Here is a 13,804-nt window from a genome sequence, read left to right on the forward strand (position 1 = left end):
ACTGCAGGAGGTTGCATTTGGATCCTGATGCCATCCCACCTCTCCTTGAGGGAGGGGAGGAAGGGGTCTGCAGGCATGTGCAATGTGAGCTGTGTCCATGTGTCGGAGGCGGATGAGACACCAGCATGGCCACTGTAGGAAATGTACCTTCAGCACAATGTTCATGTCCAGCCCTCTTGTTCTCCACAGGGAGATGGTGACAGATACAATGGAGGTCAGGCAAGAAGAGCTTCAGTAACTGGGGTTGGATAGTCTGTGGTGTCTGCCTTGAGAAAATGGGGTGGGAATCATGATCCTTAGGTTATGGATCCTCAGGAGGGCACACAACATAGAGGGAAGGAAGGGGAGTGAGCAGGGAGAAGGGTGGCAGTGGTTCACTGGGCACCTTCAGGATGTCTTCAGACACCTCCTGCCCATGGGTCAACATCAGAGTGCAGGGACAGAGGGGCAGAGAACTGGAAACGTAACCCTGCTCTGCCTGGTAGAGATAGGCACTGGTTACGATGCCTTGGGATGCTCCTGAAGGGAATGTGGGTACATGCTCCCTTCCATGACTACACATTGCCTAAGCCTGGCCACGAACTGACCTCCTCTGGGGCTTTCTCCCTGCACCCATTCTGGGGTGACCCAGAGAGAGAGGTCCCATATCCCTAAGGAAAACTGCTGGAATCCAGCCCCACTACAGCTCTTCTTCAGGAGATAGCTCTGACCTCCCTACCTGGAGCCTGGGGATGGAGTATGCATCCACGTGGGGAATCATCCATCTCCTGCTGTTTGGTGGCCAAAACCCAAGGCAGCAGCTCATAAGCTTTGTTGATGAGGCTTGAGCATGCAAGGGTGGATGAGACCCACCTCCTCCTTCATCTGCTTTGGGATCCCTCCCTCGTGGGTCTCACTGGAGCTGGTCCCCATCCTGTCATGGTCTTCAGAGGTAGCAAAGGGTTTTGGGTGCCTCTGTATTCTGGCAGCTGCTCCGAGCCCCTTGAAGGAGGTTTCATGGCTAAAAGATGGATGATGTGGCTGAAAAGCAGCCCACTTTGGGCATCTCACATTGGGCTTCATGTCTGAGCCACCCTGAAGGCACCAAGCCCTTATGGCCAGGCAGACACCAGTACCTTGTGGTGGTGCCCACCTCCTGGATGCCCTTCACAGAGGCCAGGGCTCTGCAGATCGGCTCCTGTTCACATTGCCCTGCTCAGTGCTCCTCTCCATCCTCTTTCAGAGGCTTCCCACGTCAAACCCAACCCCCCGAACTCCACCTCGGACTCGGACCTCATGAAGTACAGAACCATCAGCCAGATCCCCCAGTTCACGCTCAACTTCGTGGAGTTCAACCTGGAGAAGCATCGCTCGGGCTCCACCACAGAGATCGAGATCATTGCTCCCCACAAGGTGATGGAGCGCACCCAGAACGTCACCGAGAAGGTCACACAGGTACGTGGGTACTGAGATGCCACCAAAGGCATCGGTGGGGTGGTGGTGCTGCCATTGGGGTACAGTCACAACCGTTCCTGTGGGGTTTGGAGTTGAAATCCTGGGAAATGCCAACATCCCTGTGTTTGACTTAAATCTCTTCTGAATGGTTCAAATGCTCCTTTTCCCCCCAAAATTAGCATTTCTGGTAATGTGTGGCCATGGGAACACCATGGTGGGATGTTGGCCTTGAAGAGAATACGTGTGCATGTGGCTTTGTTTGGTGCCTGGGAGCACCCATGGTGACATCAGGGACAGCAGATGGCACTGCACGGTCACCAACATGCATGGCACTGCACTGTCCCTGCAGGGCACACTTGTGGCAGTGCCCTGTCACTAACAGGGACATGCGTGGCCTTGCACTGTCCCATAGGGGACACACGGATGTCAGTGGCTGTGGAAGGTGCTGCTTCATCCTGCAGTTGAATAGAGAGCTCTCCCCAGTGGGGAAACTGAGGCACGGGAGAGCCGTGATGTACAAAATACACCTCGGGGCAGCTCCCGCTGGTGCTGGTAGCAGTTAATGGAAGTGACCCCTGGAAATCCTCCGGGATTGACAGTTTGATCCATCAGACCAGGCCTGTCCTCCCATCTCAGTGCTAGCAAACCTTTCCCCTCATGACCTCCATGCACAGCATGGGGCAGGTTTTAGGCTTCTTGTCCCCCTGGTTTGCCCCTTTCATCCCAAAGTCCACTCAGTCCCCCTGATTCAGGAGTGACCGCAGTGACATGGGATCATCCCCTGGACACCCTAGTGGGACAGTGAGCAGCTTCCATGGCCCCATCACAAGGGATACCCATGCCATGGGGACCGCTGGGGTGGTGGCACCAACCACTGTAGGGTGATGGGATCGGAGACGATGGGTGGTGGCTGCAGTGCATCCGTGCAGCACCCACAGAGGTCAATCCTCCCTTTGCCTGCAATCTCCAGGCAGGATGGAGATGGGGATGGGATGGGGTGGGGATGGAGATGGAGATGGGGATGGGATGGGGTGAGGATGGAGATGGGATGGGGTGAGGATGGGAATGGGATGGACCTCTCCTCCCCACCACATCACCCCATGGCCTCCAGGGTCCTGCCTCTCCTCATCCCAAGGTCCCCCAGGCATCCTGCCAAGCCACAGCTCCTGGATGCTGAATAATTCATGGATGAGGCAGAGCCAGTGGTGAGACACCACTAATGGCATCTAAAAATATGGGCAGGCGGGCAGGGAAAGGCAGACATCGGCTGGTCCATGGGGAGGTGCAGCCCCACCGAGAGGGGCAAAGAGGGACAATTCTGTGGCTCTGCATTGGTTTGGACACTCTTTGGGGGGTTCTTGTCCCTTTTCTGCCTCAAATCTTTGGCGTTGTGTTGTTTTATTAACTCCTACCAGGAAAACAATGGGGTTTGACCTGCTCTCAAGAGCTGGGTGCCAGGAGCACCCACAAAGTCAGGACTGGACCCTCAGAGCTGTCTCCAGCCAGGCAGGATCGGGGGGGTTCAGCTGCTGAGGACAGGAATGTTGCTGGGTTTCCTAAAGGTGTAGGAGCCCATATGGGCACATCTCAGCTGTGAGAACAAGCACCGTTCCCTTCCCCACGGAACCAGCCCCAACCTCATCCCATATCCCATTCCCCTCCACAGTGCCCATTCCCCTGCACAACGATTGTGTTTGGGTCACTTTTTCCAGTCCCTCCCCTCTCCATGCACCGACGTCGGCTGCTCCCTCTGCTCCATTGGCGCTTCCATCCCCACGGGGGCTCCGGCATCGATCGCCTTTGATTAACCCCACTGGGCTCCCCGATGCCCTTCGCATCCCACCATGCGCGGCTGCACGGGCGATGCCACGGCCCCGGTGCTGCGCCCGCTGTGCCGGTTGCTGCCGGGGCGCGCGGGACTGGGGACCCCCATGCTGGACACCCGCACCTCGAGGCTCAGCTGCCGCCTGGGGCGCAGGGCCAGCTGCAGGCAGGTAGGAGCAGGGCTGCATGCATACAACAGGATGGAGGAGTGGTGATGGGTGGTGGGATGGGGCTGTAGGGAGGGATCCGCTCTGGGTCACAGCAGCAGGAGCCCTTGGGAAGCCCTTGAATGAAGCTGGTGTCTGTGCAGGAGGGTCTGACTGACCCCAGCTCCCTTCTGTCACCATCTCTCAGCCCTCCCTTGCGTTGGTCCCTAAGGGTGGCTTCAGAGTCCAGCAGGAGCTGGCATTGGTCCTGTGGAGCTGGGATAGAGCTGGGACATGTTGGGTTTCCCTGGTGCCATGGGAGCGTGTCCCCATGAGGGCAAACAGAGCCGGGGACAGATGGGAGCGTGTTCACATGCTGGGGCAGGTCACCCCCTCCCTGGGGATGCTCTCCCATTACCTCCTGGGCTGGTGGCACCAGAAGGCACAGCAGGAGGCACTTTTCTCTCTGCTGGTAGGGTCTGTAGGGCATAAAGCAGCTGCCACAAGGGTTCTCTGGCCATCAGAGACAGACAAGGAGCTGAGCAGACCTTGGTGAAGGTTGGATTCATCTTAAAGGTCTTTTCCAACCTGGTTGGTTCTGGTTCTACGATTCTATAGCACTCAACTTGCCTGTTGCCTCCTGGACAAACACACGTGAAGGCAACAAAGGTGAAAAGGATGTAGGAAACTCATTGCATGCTCCTCACTGCATGTGGGAGCCCCTTGCCCAGCTCCTGGCCTTATCCAACCTCTCTCCTGGTCCTCCTCACATCCATCTCCTGGCAGGTGCTGTCCCTGGGTGCTGATGTCCTCCCCGAGTACAAGCTGCAGGCACCACGCATCCACCGATGGACCATCCTGCACTACAGCCCCTTCAAGGCCGTGTGGGACTGGCTCATCCTTCTGCTGGTCATCTACACAGCCGTGTTCACACCGTACTCAGCTGCCTTCCTGCTCAATGAGGAGCAAGTGGAGGAGAAGCACTGGGACTGCAGCTACTCCTGCGACCCGCTCAACATCATCGACCTCATCGTGGACATCATGTTCATCGTGGACATCGTCATCAACTTCCGTACCACCTACGTCAACATCAATGATGAGGTGGTGAGCCATCCCGGCAAGATCGCCATCCACTACTTCAAGGGATGGTTCCTCATTGACATGGTTGCTGCCATCCCCTTCGACCTGCTCATCTTCCGCTCCGGCTCTGATGAGGTACAGGCAGGAATAAGGGGGGACTCCTGGGTGGACAGCAAGAGATGGAAGGGAGAGGGAGAAAGGGCTATGAATGGCTTGATGTAAGCAGTGGATGGCTGCAAGAAGAGGGGTGGTCAGAGGGGTGGACAAGGATGTTATTTAGCTGCTGGGATTTTATTGAGTAGGGTCCAATACCACACAGGTGCTAAGACAGCCTCTAACTGGGCCCACTGCCCTTGCTGGGGCTGACCCAGCAGAGCAGGCTGGAAGCTCAGTTTAGGGACTGAATTTGGGGTCGCATTGCCAGCCAGACTCAGAATGTTGGCAGTGAGAAGGCCCTGTGGTTACTGTGCTACCTGGAGCACCCATATCAGCTGAGAGCCTGTGGGGTGGGTGAAAGGCAGCTGGTTTGGGAGCAATAGTTGGCAAGGAGAGGACCCATCAGGAAACACAAACCTTGCTCTCCTGTAATCCCAGAGCTTGTTGCCTTTATGGTCAACAGAGGGGAACAGCCCTTTCTGTGGCATGATGCATCAAGCCTATTTCAGATGTCACCTCCAGGACAAGGTGACTCGTGCTCTAGAAATGCATCCTCATCCTTCAAAGGGAGCACAGACAGGCTGGACACATGCTTTTGGCCACATTTACCTCCTGCTTATCCATAAGGAATCTCACCTATCCCCTGCAGACCACCACCCTCATTGGCCTCCTGAAGACTGCCCGGTTGCTGCGCCTGGTCCGCGTGGCCCGCAAGCTGGACCGGTACTCCGAGTATGGAGCAGCCGTGCTCTTCCTCCTCATGTGCACCTTCGCCCTCATCGCCCACTGGCTGGCCTGCATCTGGTACGCCATCGGCAACGTGGAGCGGCCCTACATGGAGCACAAGATCGGTTGGTTGGACAACCTGGGAGACCAGATCGGCAAGCGCTACAATGACAGCGACCTCTCCTCCGGGCCATCCATCAAGGATAAATACGTCACTGCTCTCTACTTCACCTTCAGCAGCCTCACCAGTGTGGGGTTTGGCAACGTCTCACCCAACACCAACTCTGAGAAGATCTTCTCCATCTGTGTGATGCTCATTGGCTGTGAGTGCCCCTGCATGTGTCCTGTTGTCCCCATCCCTGCTTTGGAGGCTGGAGGAGAAACAGGGAGAGCACATGGGATTTTTAGCCTGGAAAAGAGGAGCTGAGTGGAGGCTTCAGAGCAGCTTCCAGTGTCTGAAGGGGGCTACAAGGATGTTGGACAGGGGCTCTTCATAGGGACTAAACACAAGGGGTGATGGGTTCAAACTGAAACAGGGGAGATTTAGGTTAGATATAAGAAGTTCTTCCCTGTGAGGGTGGTGAGGCACTGGAACAGGGTGCCTAAAGAAGTGGTGAATGCTCCATCCCTGCAGTGTTCAGGGCCAGGTTGGATGGGCCTTGGGCAACCTGCTGTAGTGTGAAGCATCCCTGCTTGTGGCAGGGGGTTGGAACTGGATGATCCTAAGGTCCTTTCCAACTCAAACCATTCTATGATTCTATGATTTTAAGAGGGTATCTTACTGCACCTCCACTGCTTCCACACAGACAAATAGGTAGAAATATGGGTTTCAGAATCCAGGAGTTTCAGGTCCATGGCAGATCTGGGTTTTGGCCGGTCCTGCTGAGTCCTGCTCTCTCATTGCAGCTCTGATGTACGCCAGCATCTTCGGCAACGTCTCCGCTATCATCCAGCGCTTGTACTCGGGCACAGCCCGTTACCACACACAGATGCTGCGGGTTAAGGAGTTCATCCGCTTCCATCAGATCCCCAACCCCCTGCGTCAGCGCCTGGAGGAGTATTTCCAGCATGCCTGGTCCTACACCAACGGCATCGACATGAATGCGGTGAGTATGCGGCACGGAGGTCCCATGTCCTCACGGCACCTTGTTCTGAACAACCCAGGTTCTAGCTCAGACAAACCCATCCTTTCCATCAGGGAGGCAGGAGAAGACTTGGGAGGCTGGAGGCAAAGTCTGCCCATCCCTTTCTCCTTCTCCCCATCTGTCTGTCCATCCCTATGCTTCTATTCAGAGGCCATGAAGATGCTTCTTGGCTGGAGCACAGGTTTGGTGCTGGAGCACTGGTGAGGAGCTCAGAGGCCTCACCAGCACCAAGCACTTCCGAGCCGGTGTCTGTTGGTGTCACAGAGCCACGGAGCAGGGATCGATCCGGCTCCTCTCCATGCTGCTGGTTGCTAAGCAAAGTGCATCCCGCTCTGAGCGGCAGGGAAAGGAGGGCATTTAAATAAACCTCGATCCATTTTAATTAGAGCCGGGAGAGGAGGATGTTTGTTGGCAAAGGGGGATCAATGTGGGGCCATGGCGCCGTGTCTCCGAGCCTGGCAGGGAACCTGGTACCAATGGCACCAGGGCAGCATGAGGATGAGGAGGGTGCTCAGCTGAGGAGTCCTGGGCTGGGGATGAGATCAAGGGTACAGGGTGTAAAAATGTGCTGGCTTGAGAGATGCAAGACACAGAGAGGAATAAGGAAGGACAAGGCAAGGAGAGAGAAGGGACCTTGTACTCCCCATCTCTTGGCCCTGGGCAGGTCATTGTCGCACTCATTCTCAGTTCATGCCACCTTTTTTCCTACAACTTGATGCTCTTCCATCCCTGACCACCATCAGGACACAGATTTGCATGAATCCAACCTCTCTTGTCTTCAGTTGCTGCTGCCACATTAGAGAACTGGGCAGCACTGGGAGAGCTTCAGGTTAAACCTCTCCCATGGAGGAGACCTCAGTGGCAATAACTAGAAGCAAAGCCATGGCACCCTACCAAGCCCGGGTTCACCTGGCTTAGTGCAAACCCAGGTCACAAATCCCCTGTGCCAAGCTGAGCTTGCAGCTTGGACGTGCTGTCGCTCACACCAATTCCTGCTGGATGCTGCTGAGATGCAATCCGAGCTGATCAATCATCCCACAGCCCGATCAATGCATCCATCCCTCATTTCCCAGGAGGGAATCTAAGGCACTGCCATTAGCCTGTGGGATCCTGATGGAGCAGCCTGGATGTCCCAGATTTGACTGCCAACAGGATGTGAGCAGAGAGGAAAGCCCTAGGGCCAAAACCAGCCCAAATCCAGGCTCATTTTACCCCAGCACCATGAACAGCAGCAGCACATGGGGAGTTTGACCTTGATTTCACCTTCAGATTTAGCTCTTGTTCAACACAAGGTGTTTGCCACAGGTATATTTGCTGCCCACCACTGGCCCGTGCTGCTGCTTGGCACTCAAGGCAGGTGATGTTTAATTAGGACAGCACTTTGTTACCAGTCTGAGCTCTCATTCAGCCAGGATTAGTGGGTGTAAAGATGAAAAGGGGGAATGCCACCAGTGGGTATAAATAGGTTGAGCTGGTTGTTGTTATTTATTGCTCTCATCCCTGGCCATCTGCAGGGACAGGCAGGCAGGCATCCAACACGGGAAGATCAGAGATGTGCCCAGCTTCTGGCCTCCGGGGCTACCCATTTGGCACAGCCATACTGGGGAAGCCACTGCCTGGAGAAGAGAAGCTGCATGGAGACCTCAGAGCAGCTTCCAGTGTCTGCAAGGGGCTACAAGGATGCTGGAGAGGGGCTCTTCATCAGGGAATGTAGGGATAGGACAAGGGGTGATGGGTTCAAACTGAAACAGGGGAGATTTAGGTTAGATTTAAGGAAGTTTTTTGCTGTGAGGGTGCTGAGGCACTGGCACAGGCTGCCTAAAGAAGTGGTGAATGCTTCATCCCTGGCAGTGCTCAAGGCCAGGCTGGACACAGGGGCTTGGAGCAGCTGCTCCAGTGGGAGGTATCCCTGCCCACGGCAAGGGGTTGGAGCTGGATGAGCTTTAAGCTCCCTTCCAACCCAAACCATTCCATGATCCTATGACTGCACACTGTGTGGGGCAGATGGTGGTGTGATCTCTCCCTCGCTCTCGCAGGTGCTGAAGGGCTTCCCTGACTGCCTGCAGGCAGACATCTGCCTGCACCTCAACCGCACGCTGCTCCAGAACTGCAAAGCCTTCCGAGGAGCCAGCAAAGGCTGCCTGCGTGCCCTGGCCATGAAGTTCAAGACAACCCATGCACCGCCCGGGGACACCCTGGTGCACTATGGAGACGTCCTCACCACGCTCTACTTCATCTCCAGGGGCTCCATCGAGATCCTCCGGGAAGACATCGTGGTGGCAATCTTAGGTGGAAGAGTCCTTCCTTGTGCGAGGGTGAGGGGTGATGGGCAAGGAGCTGGAGCCTAACGCCTGTCTCTTGGCACAGGGAAGAACGACATCTTCGGAGAGCCCATCAGCCTCTACGCCCGCCCAGGGAAGTCCAACGCTGACGTGAGGGCTCTGACCTACTGCGACTTGCACAAGATCCAGAGGGAGGATCTGCTGGAGGTCCTGGATATGTACCCAGCCTTCTCCGACAACTTCTGGAGCAACCTGGAGATCACCTTCAACCTGCGAGATGTGAGTGCCAGGGCTGTCCCTGGGAGGGTCGATGCCTTTGGGAAGTGCAAGGATGCAAACAAGTGCTCCTCGCTCAGTTGGGTGGTGCAGTGGCCAACAGCCACCTTTCCCAAGGTACTCTCCATGGGGTTCTGATTCCCCCCTGTGCATCCCTAAGCTCTTCAGAAGGGTGGCCCCCCAAGCCCTGTTGGTATTGCTCTTTGACTTCAGCTTTATGAGTGGATTTCGTCCTTTCCTCACAGTTGTTTTCAGAGACACCTACCTGGTGAGATAGAAAAGAAAGTCAAACCCTGCCTATGTCCTGGCCCCCATCGGGGTGCTCCTTCCCTCCCCATGGCCCTCAACTCAATCTCACAGCAGCAAAGCCACCCTCTAGGATCCCCTGAGCTCTGAAACCAGTCCAGGACTCACTGGGTGGGACAGGGCAGTGATGGAGAACCAGAGGGAGCTGGAAACCAGCCCTAAGGAGGATGGGCTGTAACCCCTATGGCACCCATTGACAGGCCATGGCATCCATGGATGGGACTTAGCATACATGGATGGGACATAGCATACATGGATGGAACATCGCACTCATGGACGGGCTATGGCACCCATGAACGAGCTATGGCACCCACGTATGGGACATGGCACCCATGCACAGGCCATGGCACCCATGGGTGGCCCATGTCCCGCTGGTGACCAGCCCCTCTCCCCCCCCAGGCAGACAGCGTTCCCCGCTCTCCGCTCAGTGAGGAGTACGACTGCACGTACCGGCGGATGCGCCGGCGCAAGCACTCCCTGTGCCAGCCCAGCAAGCCTGGTGAGCACCCAGCACCCATGCTGCCTTCCATCCCTCTCTTCTTAGGGTGCCCCAGGTTATGGGTACCCTCGAGGGGATGGGGGCTGGTTTTGCCATGCGTGGTGCTCCCCGCATTAACCTGTTGTGCTGCCCCACAGACCCAGACACGGGCATCTCTGATGCAGAGCAGTATCACACCTACTCAGAGCTCACCAACCTGCAGGACCCGCTGAGTAAGGACCACTGGGATGATGGGGGCAGCAGCACCACTCCCTGCTCCCAGACCAGCGATGATGAAGCCAAGACCGGCAGCCCTAGGAAAGCTGAGCCCTTCCCCACATCCAAAAAGGAGGATTTGGCTCTGCCCACACTCAGCCTCATCACCACGGGCGCCGGCAGCACCGAGGTTGGAAAGCAGGCAGCAGAGAGCAGCCTGTCCTATGCAGGTACCACAGTGTAGCCCAAAGCTGGCAGGAGGGTGGTGGGAGATGCTTGGACATGATGACCTTGTTGGCCTTGTCTTGGGGCAGAGTGGATTTGAGGGCAGCCGAGAGTCTTTGTTGCCTTTTGTCCCCAGTATTATCTGCTCTGTCCCTCCCCTGCCATGCAGTTTCTCTTAGGACACCTTTGGAACCTTCCCAAGAGGCCAAATGTGTTGGGTGCCAGTGTGATGGAGTGTCCACAAGCACCTTGGGTCCCCAGAAGCACCCAGGTGCTAGGGTGATAGACTATCCCTGAGGACCACCTATGTCAGGGTGATGGCTCTCCATCATGTTGGGTGGTGGATTCTGGAGCACCTCTATGCCAATGAGACTGAAAGATGCAAGATAGAAGTGCTGATATAAGTGCTGTGTCCTCTCCTTCCAGCCACCCCCATGGACATCCCCAACGTGTTCTCCTTCTGGGAGGACCAAAGGCCAAACCACCACCCGGAGCCATTGCAACACATCTCCTTGGTACACAGCTCGCAGGATGTGCCCCTGCACAGTGACTACAGACCAGGACAGATCGAGTCCAGGCTGGAGCTCCTGCAGGCTCAGCTCAGCAGGTAGGCTCATCCCTGGGATGCAGGGATGGAGATAAACCAGGGAGCCATCACCATAGCTCCCTATGGGTCACTGCAGCTCTCTGGGGTCTCGATGGGTCTCCACTGGGACACTGCATTCCTTGGGGATGGAAGGTGATGGAAGCACCTTGCAAATGCAGCAGCTTCTCAAACCACAAGTCCTAGCCTTGGGGATCTGCTGCTTTGCTGCTGCTTCCAAACTCAATGCAATGCCAGACATGAAACCACCCCCTGAGCCCTTTGCAGGGCTCCTCCTGCTGCTGCAAAGAGCTGCAAGCAGCCTCTTGCTTGGGCACATGAGCCTCGTGTGCATCATTGCCCTCTAAATGAGAAATAAGCAACCTAAACCTCTCCCAGTGCAGCTTGAGGCCATTTCCTCTTGTCCCATCCCAGTTAAAACCAGTCTGTCAGCACAGGCAGCTGGCCTGGAGAACTGATCCAGGTTAAACCAAACCACTGCAACTCTTTCCCTTCTCCAGGGCAGTTTTAGCTTTGTTCAGCTCCCTGCTCCAGATCCTGGTTGGGCTCCACAAAAGACTGCCCAGGGAATGATGTAGTGTGGCAGGATGGATGGAGCCGTGGGTGACATGGTTTGGGGCAAGGCATCCTACCCATGGCAGGGGGTTGGAACTGGATGATCTTAAGGCCTTTCCCAACCCAACCCATTCTGTGATTGTGTTCTATGATGGATCTTTCAGTAGCAGCACTGGTTTGAATCTCTGTTAAAACCTCACCAAACAAAGCATCTTCACCATCACACTGGTGCCTGCTCCCCAGTGCATCACATCCCGCTCTGGCTCCCATAGGATGCACTGTGCTAACACAGGATGCTCTGTCCCCAGGCTGGAGTCCAGGATGTCATCAGATATCAGTATAATCCTCCAGCTCCTGCAGCGCCAGCTCTCCCAAGTGCCGCCCGCATACAGCCCCATCTCGCCATCATCCCACAGCCTGGCCATGTACAGCATCCTCCCGCGGAGCCTGGAGCCTCTTGCCCCCCATGCACCCCCAGAGGACCAGGAGCTGAGCACCCCAGAGCAGGTAAAGACACCCCTGGGGTCCCAGCCCCACGTCCAGGCAAAGCCCAAGGGTCATGAGATGGGAGCGGATGTACCTGGAGGTGCTTCTGCTCCGTGCATCACTGAGGAAGCAGCTCCCATATGGAGCCAGGCTGAGGGCACTGGGGCTGCTCAGCCTGGACAAGAGAAGCTGTAGGGAGACATCAGAGCAGCTTCCAGTGTCTGAAGGGGGCTCCAAGGATGCTGGAGAGGGACTCTTCATCAGGGGCTGCAGAGATAGGACAAGGGGTGATGGGTTCAAACTCAAACAGGGGAAGTTCAGGTTGGATATAGGGAAGAAGCTGTTCCCTGGGAGGGTGCTGAGGCGCTGGCACAGGGTGCCCAGAGAAGCTGTGGCTGCCCCATCCCTGGCAGTGCTCAAGGCACAGAGGCTTGGAGCAAGCTTCTCCAGTGGAAGGGGTCCCTGCCTATGGCAGGGCTTGGAGCTGGATGATCCTAACATCCTTTCAACCCAAACCATTCCATCATCTGGGGGCCCAGGCTGCTCTCCCCAGCACTATCCATCTGCCCCATCAGCATGGAGGGGAGTGGGTTCCTCTGCTCATGCAAATAACACATTTGGGGCTTGGAGCCTGATGGGGTGAGGAGGGAGTGTGCCTTGGGTTTGGTTTTACCATAACCCACCTGCTTCCCCCTTTCCCACCAGAGCCCAAGCTACGCGGAGGTAGAAAAGTTCCACTTGAAATCCAAGGACTCCTGTCCGAGCGGGATGCACCCGACTGCAGCATCGGATGGAAGCACGCTGGTCTGCTCCGAGCAGGAGCATCATTCCCCCCCTCTGCCCGTGCACCAAAGGGCACCAACCACACAGGGACTGTGCCGGGGCTCTCGTTTCCCTTCCCTTCCCGAGCACTTGGAGGCATCTCCTGAGCATCAGGACATTCAGAGACACCGCTCCGACCCGGTGCTTCCTGGCAGTTAGAGACACGGCTGCCAAGCAAGCCACGAGGAACCTCAGCTGCAGGCTCGGGCGGTTGCTGCTGGTTTTGACTGGGAGGGTGAGACCAAGGACAATGCCATTGGCTCAGGGCTATAACTCGTAGCTGTCTTCTGCAAGGAGGAGGAGAGTGACCGGCTTCCAAGGTCAGCGTTTGCCAGCCGTTCCCATAGAGTAGATTGACTTCATCTGCACATCCTAGTGAACCCCGAGCAGTTCTCTCTTGCAGCCAAACTGTGCCCACCACCTCCTCCTTGCCAAGGCTTCCTGTCGAGCACGGCACAAGCGACCAGAAGAAAGCAAAGGCCACTTTGCTGCCAGCTCCTTGGAGCAGGGACCATTGCGTTGGCACCGGGCTTAGATACCCCATTAGAGAGGGTGGTCACTGGAGGAGATCTCCATAGCGTGGTACTGGGGGAGATGCAGGTGGGAAGCCCAGGATAAGGACAGAGGACAGAAGAGGAACCACAGGCTTCAGCACGCTTCAGCACAGGTCCTAGGGCATCCGTGTCTCCAGCAAGGCTGATGGCACCTTGCAGACCCTGACCCAAATCAACCCAACCGGTCGCTGGCGTGGGCATATAAAGCACAAAACTCAAAAGCACAAACCCGGAAAGCCCCAAACACCTCACCCCAGCTTCTCCCTTTTGATAAAGGTTTGATAGATGCTTCCCGTTCCCCATCCCCTTCCCTGGCAGGGTCCCGCTGCATTCCCTGTAGGAGAAGCCCACTCTTAGCACTGCCGCCTTGCCCTTCGGTTAGATGCTGTGACAGTCCTAGGCTGCTGCTCATGTATCGAGCTCCCTTTGAGAGTAGTAAAACTGTGAGCATCTCTTCCTCTGGAGTTTTAGCGTACACTTTGCTAATAA

General features: G+C 56.2%; 1 protein-coding gene across 1 annotated transcript in view; it reads left to right on the plus strand.

Annotated features, from left to right (window-relative positions):
* Positions 1–12,920, plus strand: part of KCNH6 (potassium voltage-gated channel subfamily H member 6) — a 29,051-nt gene extending 16,131 nt beyond the window's left edge. Inside the window, exons 4-14 of the mRNA XM_034070171.1 lie at positions 1,223–1,434; positions 4,191–4,619; positions 5,290–5,689; positions 6,273–6,472; positions 8,548–8,800; positions 8,879–9,072; positions 9,775–9,874; positions 10,012–10,299; positions 10,721–10,901; positions 11,762–11,960; positions 12,645–12,920. Of these exons, the coding sequence (XP_033926062.1) occupies positions 1,223–1,434; positions 4,191–4,619; positions 5,290–5,689; positions 6,273–6,472; positions 8,548–8,800; positions 8,879–9,072; positions 9,775–9,874; positions 10,012–10,299; positions 10,721–10,901; positions 11,762–11,960; positions 12,645–12,920 (2,732 nt within the window). The remainder of the gene's footprint in view (positions 1–1,222; positions 1,435–4,190; positions 4,620–5,289; positions 5,690–6,272; positions 6,473–8,547; positions 8,801–8,878; positions 9,073–9,774; positions 9,875–10,011; positions 10,300–10,720; positions 10,902–11,761; positions 11,961–12,644) is intronic.
* The last annotated feature ends 884 nt before the right edge of the window (positions 12,921–13,804 follow it).

Source organism: Melopsittacus undulatus, chromosome 17 (assembly GCF_012275295.1).
Source record: "Melopsittacus undulatus isolate bMelUnd1 chromosome 17, bMelUnd1.mat.Z, whole genome shotgun sequence".
In the NCBI taxonomy this organism is placed as follows: Eukaryota; Metazoa; Chordata; class Aves; order Psittaciformes; family Psittaculidae; genus Melopsittacus; species Melopsittacus undulatus.